This window comes from Clupea harengus, chromosome 5, assembly GCF_900700415.2.
Source record: "Clupea harengus chromosome 5, Ch_v2.0.2, whole genome shotgun sequence".
In the NCBI taxonomy this organism is placed as follows: Eukaryota; Metazoa; Chordata; class Actinopteri; order Clupeiformes; family Clupeidae; genus Clupea; species Clupea harengus.
In genome coordinates, this window is record NC_045156.1 from 1,663,461 (window position 1) to 1,677,920 (window position 14,460).

The window sequence follows — 14,460 nt, forward strand, 5'->3', positions numbered from 1 at the left end:
AATATTCGGAGCTATCATCACATCTGAAGCCAATGGGAGAGCCGCATATTATCTATGCCACAGCATTATTAGGGATTATCCCTGACAGATCGCTTTGCTCGCAGGCACCATTAGCTCGAATTCATCGCACTTGGTATTTCCAGCACCTGCGACCACTGTCCGCTGGGCACAAGAATTATTACCATTGTATTTTTCCAGGGTATACAAATTAATCACGGGGATCATGAGCGACTGCTTTAAATTTCTGGACTGTGACCAAGAAAACGCGTCCGTCCCCAAGGATGCCCAAGGCCCCTGCATCATTAAAGCTGGAGCCCTGCTGACAGAGATGGAACTCCACTCCAATAACCTGACTCCCGCTGCATCTTGACACCTATAAGCAACGGCACTTTTAAGTGGCAGGTAGCCACGAAAGCCAGCACGCACCTTGAACGGGGATTTGATAGCTGTGGTTTGGTAAGGTTAAGTGTGAAAAGATGAAAGAAAGTTAATCTGGCCAAACAAAAAGAGAAGCAAACCAGGACAGCTGACTAGAGTGAACACAAATGAGTATCGATCATTTTAGCGCACGGGGACGTTAATGACTTAAAGGGTTCGGAGTCTTATTAGAACTAGCACTAAAATGGATCTCATCACCCCTACTTTAATCCCAGTGCCTTACAACATCTCATTTCGGAAGAGGTTTTCAGACAAGTAGACGAACTGATAGAAAGATGACATGACATTCTCAACTTTATTAAGAGTATCAGGGGGCTGTGGCATCAAATATGTATCATCCATCAATGCAACCATGCAGATAAATTCACTGTATCAGTTGGTAGATACTGTTTCAGCATCCGGTTTCTTTGTGCACAAAAAAACGATAGATCATTCCTCAAAGTCTCATCAGGAAACGCATCAACCAAATGTCCTGTTATTGACTCGTCTCCTATACCTGATTGAGACTCATCTTGGGGCTGTGGGCAGAATGACAAACAGAAAGGCAAGAGGTTAAAAAATGGAAACCGGATCAATAGCGATGACTGCCAAGACAGTGGAGCGAAGGTCAGAGTTCTCGGTCCCTCCGAAGCAGATGATGGAAGAACATAATCAATCTCATCTAATATGATCTCTCCCTCTATCTCCAGCATGACTCTTCCTCCGCCGCCTAGTATTTTTCTCCCTCCTTCCAACATCCATTTATTACCAGCAACACAGCCATATATCTGAGGGTGAATAAGGTGGCAGAGCAATATTTGTTATCTTTGAAAATATTTATCAAAGGCATTCTTGTCAAGTATTTTTTTGGCCCCCATTCATCCTCTCATCTCTGTTATGAAGAGGTTGAGTTTGATATCCCTGCATGCAGGATAGTAATCCCTCCGCTTAGAGTTAGATTATGACTTTGACAAGACAAATTTGAGCCCCCGTGAGAGTTCGTATTGAGCAGTTCCATTCCACTTTGCAGCTGTGATTGACTTGTTTGCTGCCTTTGAGTGATGTCCACTAATTTGCGAAGACATTCCTTCAAATAGAATTCAGGCTCAGTTACCCTGTTTTTTTTTTTATGCTGACAACGGTCTAATTGCAAAGCAATTATATCAGACCACAGAAAGTTTTTTGACTTTCTATCAAAAAGTTAAGGCCAGATTTTTTACAGGCACATTTGTGGTTGGCAGTCACACTTTGTCCACAGCTATAGTTACAGTAATAATCATAGAGCACCATCTGTCTGATCTACAGAGCTTACCAGGACAAACCTGTGAAATTCTGTTACGTGCAGTGTGTGAAAACATTTCAATTTTTTTCTCAGATTTCTGCCAGAATTCATCACTGTGCCCCACTGCTACTTAATGAACAGATTTTTGTTTCCTCTCTGTCTGCTGATAAGTAGCCCCTAATGTTCATCATATCTCATAATACCGTACCTTGGAGGTTCACAGTGGTTGCGTCCCCACTTCTAATGTGGAAGTGCAAAGCGGACATGGCATGGAACTGATCTGCTCTGAGGAGGAACTGAATTGATGGATTGCTCTACCCAGGCCCCTCAAGAGAGGCTTGCTAGATTTAATATGCCGTACTCCTCATTCTTTACCCTTAAGAAGTGCATCACCTCGCACAGTGAGCGCGGTAATCCCCCTGAATGATAAATGGCATGAGAAATGTGTGTGAAGGTTTGTAAATATATCATACATATTTTCCAGAGTAAACGTGTTGAACCAATGCTGTTAGAGAAATCCAAACATTGCCTTTGGCGGGATGGTTGTGTTCATATTCTGCTGCTGTGAGCCACAGACTGGTGGATGATATTGTTTTCTTCTTCTCTTCTCTCTCTCTCTCTCACACACACACTTTCTCTCTCTCCCTCTCCCTCTTGCCTTCGCTCGCTCCGGGGAGATATTGTAGTTGCAGAATGTATACACTAAATATCAGCTCCAGTGGATCAGCTGCAAGCTGCCCCTCAGGCACGCCATCATGGCTCCGCTTATTTGGATGAATGAATTATTAATGTCCCACTGACTTTCCTCAGGTTCCAGCTCCCTCTCTCCTACCAGCAGCCGTGAGTGTGGATTGCAAAGTCTGCTGCTAAGGCATTGGCACGTTTTTTATTATTATCTTACTTCCATTCTCTCTTTCTCTCTATCTCTCTCTCCAGTCAGCAGCCAAAAGAACGGCGTCGACGCAAGAACCACTTCACTTTAAAAAAAAAAAAGGCAGTTGGATGGGAACAAGAGAGACTCTTTGACCTTGGAAAATGAAGATGTTGTTGCCATGGGAACTGTTAATCCTTCTGTCACTCAAGGACTGTCTCGCAGGTAAGATGTCCCCTAAGTCGTCTTTGATATAACACACCTGATCTGCATGCGCCTAACCCCCGTAGGGGAAACAGGTCTTTTCATGCCCTTTTTCTCATTTCATCATGTTCTGGCTTTTTCAAAAAGAGCTCCGTGCTTTTGGCAGTTTGAATGCACACTCCTGTGGTACCATAGGCTTTCCATCAAACCTGTCACCTTTGGAATAATGCACATACATTATGCATAAAACACCTGCAATGGATGATGGCCTATATGTTGTCTACACTCGTGTTGGATGCAGATTGTTTTATGCTTTTGATTATCTTTGATTTAGTGGTTAATAGCAATAAGTTCCCCTAGTAAAGATTGTTCAGACTTTTAAGTGAGATTGATGTCACACCAACCCAACGGTGACAAGGACTCTCGTGTGTTAGAGCAATATTGGCAATTGCGGTATTTCTCTTCAAAGTGGTGCTCAAGCACCAAACTTTGGCTGAACATTTTCTGGTATGTTGCCACATGAATGAGCTTGTTGCCTTCTCATCACTCTTGGGCACTCATCGCCTTCAATTCTGGCGCATACTCACAAATTACCGACTTTGTTAACAACTGCTACTTGCCCCTCTCTGAGGTTATGGAACTACTCACAGCCGCAGACACAACCAGCCCTGTCTCTCTCAAGGCCATTATGATCATGTTCTTCTCCTGTGGTAGTCCTTAATGTGCTTGTCTTTTGACTACATTCATACATTTTGCATTTTGCATTCATGAAAATTGGGATACAGTGGAGGCTCTGACTGTTGTGAGCATTCAAGTGAGACTGAGTGAATACAATTGGGAAGATGACAAGCTCAGTCAGATGCCGAATATTGAGATGAAGTTTGGTGCTTGAGCATCAGTCACACCAAGATAGCTATAACTAGCCCCGATACTTTTTTAGTAAACCTCATAAACACTCATGTCTTTACACAATCTCTGACTATACCAGCTAAGAGAAGAAATCTGGCTAATCAGAAGCTATGCATCACACTCAGTCTCAGTTTTGAGTGAACAGTTGCAGTCTGAGCACATGATTACAGAGTCATTTGCATTCTTTCCACAGGTGGTTCCTGATTGCATGGCTTTATATTCAAGCTGCTTATTATACTGGTGGAGTTGCATGTTATTATCCTTTCTTGCCTTTGTTACTATGTAAGACCTTTTTATTTTGCTGGCCCCAGGGGGTCCTGAGAGGCCAACCTGCACATCATGCAAATTCAGATTTCAATGTTACATTTATAGCAAAGGGTACATATACTAATGTACTGTGAGTGTAGCATGTGATTATCTTGGAGTTCATCATAGGTCAAATTCATTATGCGATCAGCACCAGGGCTCCATGGAAAAAAAAATAATTGTACATGCACAAACTGGCTTTGCATACATATTTAATAGTCCAAATACATGTTGTTTTGGAAATAACCAGCTCAAAGGTGACTTGGATTCTTTACATTTGGTGTAATGTCACGTGAAAGACATCATGTCCCTAGTCGCATGGCCCCACTTGAAATGGATCATTAATTGACTTCATTTAAAGGACATACAGAGGGAGAGCTCCTACGCCCCGGCTCCTATGGAGCGGAAAGAGAAAAGGGAGGCCCTCACCTTAGGCAAACCGCTCTCCCACTTTCATTACACTGATGATGCGGGAGGGAGCACTTCTCTTTGTCCTCGTCAAGGTGAGAGACCTGTAAAAACGCATATCATCTGCCACACGGGAGGGAACGGCCCATTTGCAAGCGGCGAGAAGCAAGAGAGGGGGGGGGGGCATGAGGGAAAAGACCCACTTTGTCACAACGGCGAAGACGATTAGCTCGGAGGGGCCGTGTTTATCCATTTAAGACATGATACATTTCACCAGAGTAATTATCCTAACGCGAGGTAATTACACCGCTGGATCAGCGCTTTAGTTCCCGCTTACCAAAACAACAGACCTGACATGGCTGCCACGCTCGTTATGACTCTGCCAGGAAGAGGGTGGCATGTTAATTCCAGTAGGATACCAAGAGGAGAAGGAAAGGCTGTGACTGCGTGGATTTGCCTAGCGTGCTCCATAGAGTGAGCTAATAAGCACAGTGAGCTATCTGTAATCTGCTAATTACCCCCCTCGCTACTGCAAAGCTGTGGGTTTGTCTGAATGCAGCATTCTTGTCGTAATCTCCTCTTCTACAGAGTTCACACAAGTACAAAGACTGATTTCAGCTTCCTTTGAGGAAGATAAATGCCCTAAAATGTTCTATAATAAGGTAATCATGATCATCATAATTATTGTTACTGTGGTTGTAGTTGCTGATATTGTTTGGCAAGTGGAGAGTTTAAAAGTGAAGCACCAACATTTCCACATACCTAGCAATGTGTCTTCATGTCGTCCTGAATATGGATGTTGCTGTTACATGGATCTAACTGTATAACTATGCTGTGCTCCTCCACCAGAGAGAAATATCCGGCATGGGCCTGTCTTCACTCAAGAGCCCAGTGATGGCATTTTCCCTTTAAACTCTGAAGACAACAAGGTATTCATTAACTGCAAAGCTAAAGGCAACCCCCCTCCACATTACAGGTGAGGAGCTTTTTCATTAACTCACCTGAGCTACACACAACTGATCACTTATCAGTGCAAATCATTTTATGGAGAAGTGTGAATTGACTGTAAGAGGTTGTTGTGTAATTGTAACTCCCTCCAGATGGAAGTTCAATGGTCAAGAAATTGATATGGACTCCAACTACAACCTTGTGGAAGGAAACTTGTTGATCAAGAGACCACAGGCCAGCCAGCATGGAGGCATTTATCAGTGCATAGCCACCAATGCAATCGGAACCATCGTCAGCCGAGAAGCCAGAGTGCAGTTTGCATGTAAACAACATTTTAATCACCAATACATCTCTATCATTCTTTTTCGTCCAGTGAACAAAGCTCTTAAGGAGGGAGAGTGTTACATTGCCTGTAACTGCCTACATAGACTGTAAATTCCTACAGCTTTGAAATGTTAGGCCACCTTTAGTTGTTGTAGTTTCTTTCAAAGCATGTCTGTTTATGGTGTATAGTGCCATTATCCTCTGATCTAAGCATTGCCCCAATACCTGTCTCACAGAATGAAATTATGCTTATAGGCATACTTTATTACCTGAATGCAAGCTCAGATAGCACATGTTTAGCAGAAATGTCTGGAGGGGTTTTGTTCAACTTCTGCTCAATGTTTTTCGCTTCCCTACAGATTAGATCTTACAGGTCTGTCATTGCCCAAGCCCTCAAGGAAAGCATCAACCAATCAATAGGGTTTATGAAATGATATATGTTCAGCACAGAAAGCAGCCATGTTTGAATGAGATAAAGATATATCCTATTTGAAATGTACTATCATAGTTTTTAAAAATCAGGTGACAATTTCTGTCTGGTTTAATGTTTACAATTGTCAAACAAACAAACATACTTTATATAGGCTGCTACCTAAAAGTTTGAAACTTATATATGCTTTTGCAAAATGTCATAAAAAGGAAACAGCTCAAATATATATATTTATATATATATATCTCATGCAGTATTTATCTTTGAAACTTGATAATGTCTTACCGTAGAGTGTCCAATTGTTATTATTATTATTATTATTATGGTTTTTATTATTAATAATAATCATAAACATTTTATTTAAAAGGTCACCTTACATCACCTAAGATCAATACATCAACACATACCATAGTCAACAATAACACAAAAAATAGTCAACAATAAATATACTATAGTCAACAATAACACATACCATAGTCAACAATAACACATACAATAGTCAACAATAACACATACCATAGTCAACAATAACACATACAATAGTCAACAATAAATATACTATAGTCAACAATAACACATACAATAGTCAACAATAAAACACACAATATGCAACGGAGCATAACTCAGCAATGAGTTAAATCGGTATCTTAAATGTAAAAGTCATTGAAGACTCCCAGTATGCATTATATCCTAATGTATGACCACATGAAATGCTGTATAATTATCCTGCCCTAGACAGAGGGTGCCAATATTATTTCACGCTTAGCCATGCCGCATGTGCGATTAAGACGCTTACTTAGCCGGCTGAATGAAATGACGGATGACTTTATTGTGGGGCTGATATTTGCCGGGTCCTCCCGTGGGATCCGTGTGGTATTTCTAAAGGTTCTGGTCCCGAGCTGGGGGGGGGGGACGACACATCCTCTGCCGGACTTGGCTCTGCAGCGGTGCCAGGCTCCTAATAAAAAGTAATGGAAGACCTTTTGTGTGTGCTTTGCATCCTCCCAGTCCTGCAGCCGTTCAGCAGCAAGCCGAGGAAAACCGTGTCGGTGAGAGAAGGTCAGGCCGTTGTTCTCTTGTGTGGTCCGCCCCCTCATTTTGGAGGTAAGGTTCACTAAGTTCAGTCACTCGCCTGCCTCCCCGCCCGTCCGCCTGTGTCTCCTCCCCCTCTCTGCCAGTCACCTTTTTTAACAGGGGCTGCCGAATTTAACTTCTGTCAGATTGCTCTGGCCGTCCATAGTCACTCCTTGTTAAGTGCTAGGTGTCTTGTTGTTAAGTTCAAGTAGATTCTGCGAGTGAACAGGAGTGTGTGATAATCTTGCATGTGGCGACCAGAGATTCAGTGCACTTCACAAATGCTGTTGCGATTCTGTCTTTCCTGTTAAAGATAAAAAACCTTTGCCTTCTCATTGAAGACATTCAGGAGGCTGTGTTCCTTCCTCCAGACTATTTTAAGTTGACTGAGGGACTCGCCCTTTTTTTCCTTTCCATGAGTTACTGCATTTGTTCTTGCTTCAAAGTGTCCAAGCTCTATTTTTCCAGAGCGGGCCCTGTGTTCTTGCCGTGCAATATGAATATACTGTATGTGTAATTGTGTGTGTGTGTGTGTGGGTGTGTGTGTGTGGGTTAAAATTAAAGGGCAGGTATTGGGTGGCTTGTGCTGGTTTATCCTCCTCCCTCAGCAGTGTGGCTGCTCAGTGTCTGGGCGCAGCTGATTAGCCGCTCCTCAAAGTGGCCTGCGCTCTCACCGCCACACCACACCACCCGCGCAATTTCACGCCAGCACCCCGCCATTTCTCCTACTCTCTGTGTCCCCTGCCCAGCCTGTGGTCACCTGGAAGCCAGCATCTCTCTGTCTCTCCCTCTCTCCCTCCCTCCCTCACACTCTCTCTACCTCTTTCTGTTCCTGCACTGCATGTCTTCATCCTTTTCTTCTCCTTTTTTTCATGGATATGTGTTAGATGTGAAATGGGATTAGGCCTGGGTGCATTTCAAGGTCATGCAGGTTTGAAACAGTCATCAGGTCAGTGAATAAACCACAGCTTCCCTGGTGTTTGTTTTTAGAGTCGTGGATAGTCATCACCTCAACAAGCTAGGTGAGTGTTTAAAGCAAAAAGGTGCATTCATGGAAGTGACAGAATCTTCTGGAAGCTCAAAAGCTTCTTTGCCGTGTAGTGTTTTCTGTCCACCGTAAATAGAGTGCCTGGGCATGCTTGGGTTGAAAGCCAGCTGGTAGTGAGTAGTAAACCGATGATGTGTGGGTGCCTTCATCTGAGGAAAGAACCGGAGGAAGAAACGAGCAGGAAGAGGAGAAAAGAAAGACAGATCCATTCAGTGTGCGGTGGAATGAGCCCGGTTCAGTGCTGATATCTTGTCTGAAGATTTAAGACGATATGCCCGGCAGTCCTTTGGTGCGTGGGGACTCCAGCCTCTTGGAGCAGAGGGGGGCCTTCGCAGTCCCCCCTCACACCACACACACCTCTCACACCTCTCACACCCCTCACACTAATCATGAGAGGCCTGTCACTCTGCCATGACTTGCCCTCTAATGCTTTTAATGCACTGCTTTTCTCTCCAGACAGACGGCTGCTGCTCTTCACTCTCTGCCCAGGCGAGAGAAAGGGCGAGAGAAAAAAAGAAAGAAAGAGAGTGGCTTTAGGATATAATGCGTTTCTGATCACTGCCAGTACCCTGGTCTACCCTTCCCCAGCCCCTGCCAGCTTCACACACACACACACACACACACACACACACACACACACACACACACACACACACACACACACACACACACGCACACACACACATGCCTCGCCCCTCTAATAAGCGCTCCTTAATTTGGCATTGATGTTTGCAGACCCCGCTGCTCCTCGTTCCTTTTCTGTCTCATTAAGAGCAGCCGCCACGAGAAAAGGGCTGTCAGGGCTAAAGGGACACGGCCCCGATCGCGATAACATTTCATGACATCTCAAATTACTCCGCGGTCTGTGTGATCGGGGGATGTCAATGGAAGTTGGCCATCAACTATCAAAGAGAGGCGGCGGAATTAAAAAAATCAATCCTTCTTAGCATGTGTGGCTGTCTGTGTGTGTGTGCCTGTGTGCTTGGCGGGGCATAATTTTTCTTCTTGTGTAACGTCACCGTGGAACCGTAATGGTAAACTGTCTGTGTTGCTGGTGTTTGTATATTAGAGTGTAGTGTAATCATGTTTGCCAGGTCCATTATCATCCAGCTCTTGGCAAAATCACCAAACCGTTATGGGATTTGAAATAGCAGTCTTGTATTATCATGCTCAGTGTGAGATGGCTGCCTTACATGTGTATTTATGATTATGTGCTATACTGATGTCATGCGTGTGGTGAATGAGCCTATGTTAATAGACTGTCAATTGTTCCAAATTATAATTCCATCCAGGGCTCTTGGCGTGAGCAGGATTGCTTGAAGTAAATTCAATATGGAAATATTATTCATTGAGGAGTATTCGGCTCTGTCGAAGCATAATCGCTAATGTTTGCTGTTTGCTGTGCAAATGTTTGTGACTGTCACCTGGTGTCTTCTGAATGATTAAAACCAGTAATAGCTTCTATTGCTGAAGTGCAAACGCAGTGAACACAACACAAGCCTGCTTTTGTGAGTCTGTATTCCTCTTAAGGCTCTACCACTAACAAACCCCCCCCCCAATGCGCTATAGGCAAGGAAACACAATGACACAGATAGGGCAAAGAAAGCGCTGAAACCTCAAAGGCAATGACACCAGCATGCATCGTTAATCACTGAAGTGGCGAAAAATAAATGAGCACTTTTTACAATTATACCTAACCGGAGAAACACAGCATGCAGAGGATGTAGTTTAAATAAGGCCTTGGTGTTGGGAATGGGGAGACGTACCGTGTAGGGAGTTTCTATGGCTTCCGATGAATCATGGCAATCTGTTTCTGTTGGTCTCTGTGGGCTTGCTTTCCACCTTTGCCAGGGCTTTGTGTTCTTGCCGTGTTCTTTCACCTTGTGCTGAAACACACTTTGCCTGCCTTTGTTATCTTTGCTCAGACTGGGCAGATGGGTTTTTGTGTATGTTTTCTATACATCTGATGAAATAAAAAATATACTGACCTAAGGGTTAGCGCTAGACTTTCATTGCTTTTCATACATAAGGTTAACATAACAAAGACATCTTTACAACCAATGTGTGTATAGCCCTCTCTGAATGTCTGATATTTGTATGTTTGTCTGTAAATGTCTGTACGTGACCCCCAGATATTAAATACTCGTGGATCTTCAATGGCCAGCCGGGATTCCTGATCCGTGACAACCGGCGCTTCGTGTCACAGCGGACGGGGAACCTGTACATCGCCAAGGTGGAGGCGTCGGACGTGGGCAACTACACATGCGTGGTGAGGAACGTGATGAACAACGCCACCGTGTACAGCTCACCAACCCCCGTGGTCCTGCGCTCGGACGGTGAGCCCACCTCGGCCGACACGCACCTTGCCCTAGTCGCAGTGAGCTGGCCTGTGCTGCCGCAGCAGTGACTGGGAGGAGGAGGAGGAGGAGGAGGAGGAGGAGGAGGAGGAGGGAGAGAGTGGGGGAGTGGGGCTTCAGACAGCAGGGAGGCATGGAGTGTGACGCCGTTTGTTTAGCCCCGGCTCTGTGGCACGGAGCTTATGTGTGCTCACTGCCTCTCAGCTGCACCAGTGAGCTCTGAGGGACAGAGGCACATACACACAGAGAGGCACATACACATAGAGAGGCACACACACGCCCGCACACACGCACGCACGCACGCACGCACGCACGCACGCACGCACACACACACACACACACACCATACATATATACAGTATACACACGCACACACACACACACGCACACATACCATACATACACACACACACACACACACACACACACACACACACACACACATACCATACATACACACACTCACACACACACACATACCATACACACACACACACACACACATACCATACATACACACACTCACACACACACAGATACTGTATCTGCCAATGCATTTACATATAAGCTTGCTAACACAAACATGTGGCTATACAATGAAATCCCTTTACTCTCTCACTTATAAAACACACACACACACGCATACATACACACACAGCTAGAGTATATAAAAGAAATGAACACATGCACAAATCCACTGATAAGCACACATAGACACTGTGCATTTGTACCTAAAGAAACACACATAGAGACACACACCCACACACATATGGTCACACAGACATAGCAGCAGTAACATATGCAAGCTCACGCAAAACACCAGAAGGCCCATAAGATAGCACCAGTGCTTGTTTAATGTTCCTTGTCCCTTTACTCATGGGCATAATGTGCATTTTGGAGTATGTAGATGCCCCTGTGTGCACAAACAACAACTGCGCAGAAGAACTGCTCATTAGCGTGCCAGTTATCATTTTATGTTGTCGCCACAGGAATGAAGACATGAGAAATTCCAGTGGTCAGACAACTTATTCATCAGATCACAAATCATAGAAATGCTTGTCATGCTCTGCTCTTTTTGTTTATCTCTCTGTCTGTCTCTTTGTTTGTTTGTTTGTTTGTTTGTTCATGTATTTATTTATGTTGGCAACTGCAGCTGTGATGGGGGAGTACGAGCCAAAGATTGAAGTCCAGTTTGCAGAAAGCGTCCAGGTTGCCAAGGGATCCTCGGTCAAGCTGGAATGTTTCGCCTTAGGAAAGTAAGCCTCGCTTTCTGGCACCATGAGAACCTGGGCTCGGGAGAACAGGGCTGGTAGACCCCGCTGGGGATTATCACAGTCGGCATGCAGTATATCAGCGAGGTCTATTTGTGGAAAATGTGAATGCGCCCGTCACTGCTGGAGACATGGAAGGGGAAAATGTGTAAACATTAGCTGGTTAAATAATGGAAAGTAGGGTATGACAGCAATGTAAAGCAATCCTGGGTGCTTTGAAGGAACATGGGGAATTATTCATAGCATGATGATGTAGTCAGAGGCGCAGGTGAAAGGCCCCTCTGTGCGGGTGCCCAGAGTATTGACTGATTTCAAAACGTGGCAGGCACTGAACACCTCTTTCTACAGTGGAACTGACAGGCATGGTTTGTTCATTGGGTTTAACCCAGAATAGACACGGATCGTTGCGCACGTTTGATTTTCGTCCTGCTTTTAAGCAAACGTGGCGAACTGCCTTAAGCAAGTCTCACTGTTCTAAATTCAATTAACTAAATGTGCGTCTTCATCGATTTTATTGACGTATTGTTTTTTTTGTTCTTTTGTGCGTTGCAAATGTGGTGTACACAATGGCGCTTGTTCGGCGGCTTGGCTTTGGTGACCTTGCTGATTGACTCGCCTCAGTCCGGTGCCTTCCATCTCGTGGCGACGCGCAGATGGGAGCCCCCTCCCTGGCAAGATCAAAATCAACCACTCCAACGGGGTCCTGGAGATCCCATATTTCCGCCCGGAGGATGCTGGCCTGTACGAGTGTGTCGCCGAGAATGCCAGAGGACGAAACGTGGCCAGAGGACAACTCATTTTTGACAGTACGATAAGATGACATATTTTAAAAATACTATGATGATAATGTGTTATGCAATATTCAGTCTTTTAGATTGTCTATGAGAATGAAATGAGCGATTAGAGGTGTCTGAATATTAATTAAGGGCAAAAAAATGAATTTTATTAACATTGGGTATAGTGTCTGTTTTGTGTTGATTTCTTTGTTGCACAGATAGCTGTCACAATCACAGTGGGGAGATCAATAAGTGCTGTTTTAATTAAATGAGTGTTGATGGAATATCCTGTAAATAGTAGCAACCACTGAACTGTCGCTACTGGATGGATTTATTGTATTCCAGTCTTAGTCTAATTAAAATAGCTAGAGCACAAATCGTAAAGTGTGCATTTTGCCAGAACTAAGACAGGGTATTATAAAGACAGGATAATCTGGAATTAATTTGTACCAATTAACCTTTCAGTGATGTGGTTTTGAAGAGGCGAGAATGTTGCTTTCTAGTTGGAATGCTATTAGAGAACAAATATGACACAGCTGCCTCAGGAATTGGGGCAAAACCCATCTCAAGATGCTTCCAAACGAGCAGAGTGTTAGTAATGACATTTGAGTACACGGCAGTAGAAACTCAAAACAGGTGCTGTCATTTTGGTAGCATGTTTGCTGATGAGAATTTAAACTGGGCTGTTTTCCCTCTGTTGTCGCCGCCGTTGGCTGACCTTCTAACAAAAGTTGTGTGACGTCTGACAGATGTTGAGCATCTGCACTGGGCACAGACTCTGAGAGACGCACACGTGGCCATTGAGGCCAGCCTGCAGTGGGAATGCCGTGCAAATGGCAAACCCAGGCCCACATACAAATGGCTCAAGAATGGGGAACCAGTCGCAACTGAGGTGAGGCCACTGCGTGCTCTGGACTTTAAACACCTGCAGCCACATGTACTGAAAAACCCTGTCCACAACTTAGTATCATACTGTTTTAGAGTCAACATATAGAAGACCAATGACTAATCTTTTCATAAACATGAAGTTGCTATCTGACTGGGCCATTGAATGAACTATTGATATTATTGTTGTATTACCAGGATAGGGTACGAGTGGAGGGCGGCAGATTATCCATCTCCAACATCAACGTGATGGACGCCGGGATGTACCAGTGCGCAGCCATGAACCAGCACGGGGTCATTTATGCCAGCGCTGAGCTCAAAGTTGTGGGTAAGCAAAAGTAACAACAACAACAACAAACACAGCATGAGTGGGCCAGGAATGAGTGATCTGTGTATACAGGGATGGGGCAATAATCAAACACGAAGTGATTGAGAGCTGGTTTCATTTGGCAGCCTCTCCGCCTGACTTCTCCAGGAACCCGGTGAAGAAATCGACACTGATCCAGCGCGGAGGGGAGGCCATCATCGAGTGCCGCCCCCACGCGTCCCCCCGAGCCTCCTACTTCTGGCGCAAGGGCGGCGACTTCCTGAAAAACACTAAGAGGTACCGCCGGCACACTTGCAAGCACTCTAATGGATGAAGCGATAGCCATGTGATGACCACATTTTGTCTCACCTCATTCCTGAGGTCAAAATGAAGCTGCCGCAGACACTGAACACTAGAGCTCCAGCCCTCCCTGCCCTGTAAGTTCATGGCTTGGCCAGATCCCGTAACAGATTAGTAATTCATCATCAGTGCTGATCCTTGCCTAGAGCATATGAGGTAAAGCAGAATCTCCTAATCGTGAGCTTGTTAGTTACAGATGATAGCTGCCGCACTTGAGCAGGGGGGGTGGGGGTGGGGGGGGGACCCTGGCAGGCAGGAGCAGGCAGAGCAGACAGGCACGAGA

General features: G+C 44.8%; 1 protein-coding gene across 1 annotated transcript in view; it reads left to right on the forward strand.

The window, feature by feature from the left end:
• The window catches only part of LOC105909955 (contactin-4), a 71,341-nt gene that overhangs the window by 42,942 nt on the left and 13,939 nt on the right, over positions 1-14,460 (forward strand). The window contains exons 2-11 of the mRNA XM_031567255.2: positions 2,636-2,795; positions 5,247-5,373; positions 5,498-5,667; positions 7,108-7,203; positions 10,354-10,557; positions 11,732-11,834; positions 12,471-12,655; positions 13,375-13,517; positions 13,709-13,838; positions 13,964-14,114. Coding sequence (XP_031423115.1) covers positions 2,735-2,795; positions 5,247-5,373; positions 5,498-5,667; positions 7,108-7,203; positions 10,354-10,557; positions 11,732-11,834; positions 12,471-12,655; positions 13,375-13,517; positions 13,709-13,838; positions 13,964-14,114 — 1,370 coding nt within the window. The 5' untranslated portion in view covers positions 2,636-2,734. The remainder of the gene's footprint in view (positions 1-2,635; positions 2,796-5,246; positions 5,374-5,497; positions 5,668-7,107; positions 7,204-10,353; positions 10,558-11,731; positions 11,835-12,470; positions 12,656-13,374; positions 13,518-13,708; positions 13,839-13,963; positions 14,115-14,460) is intronic.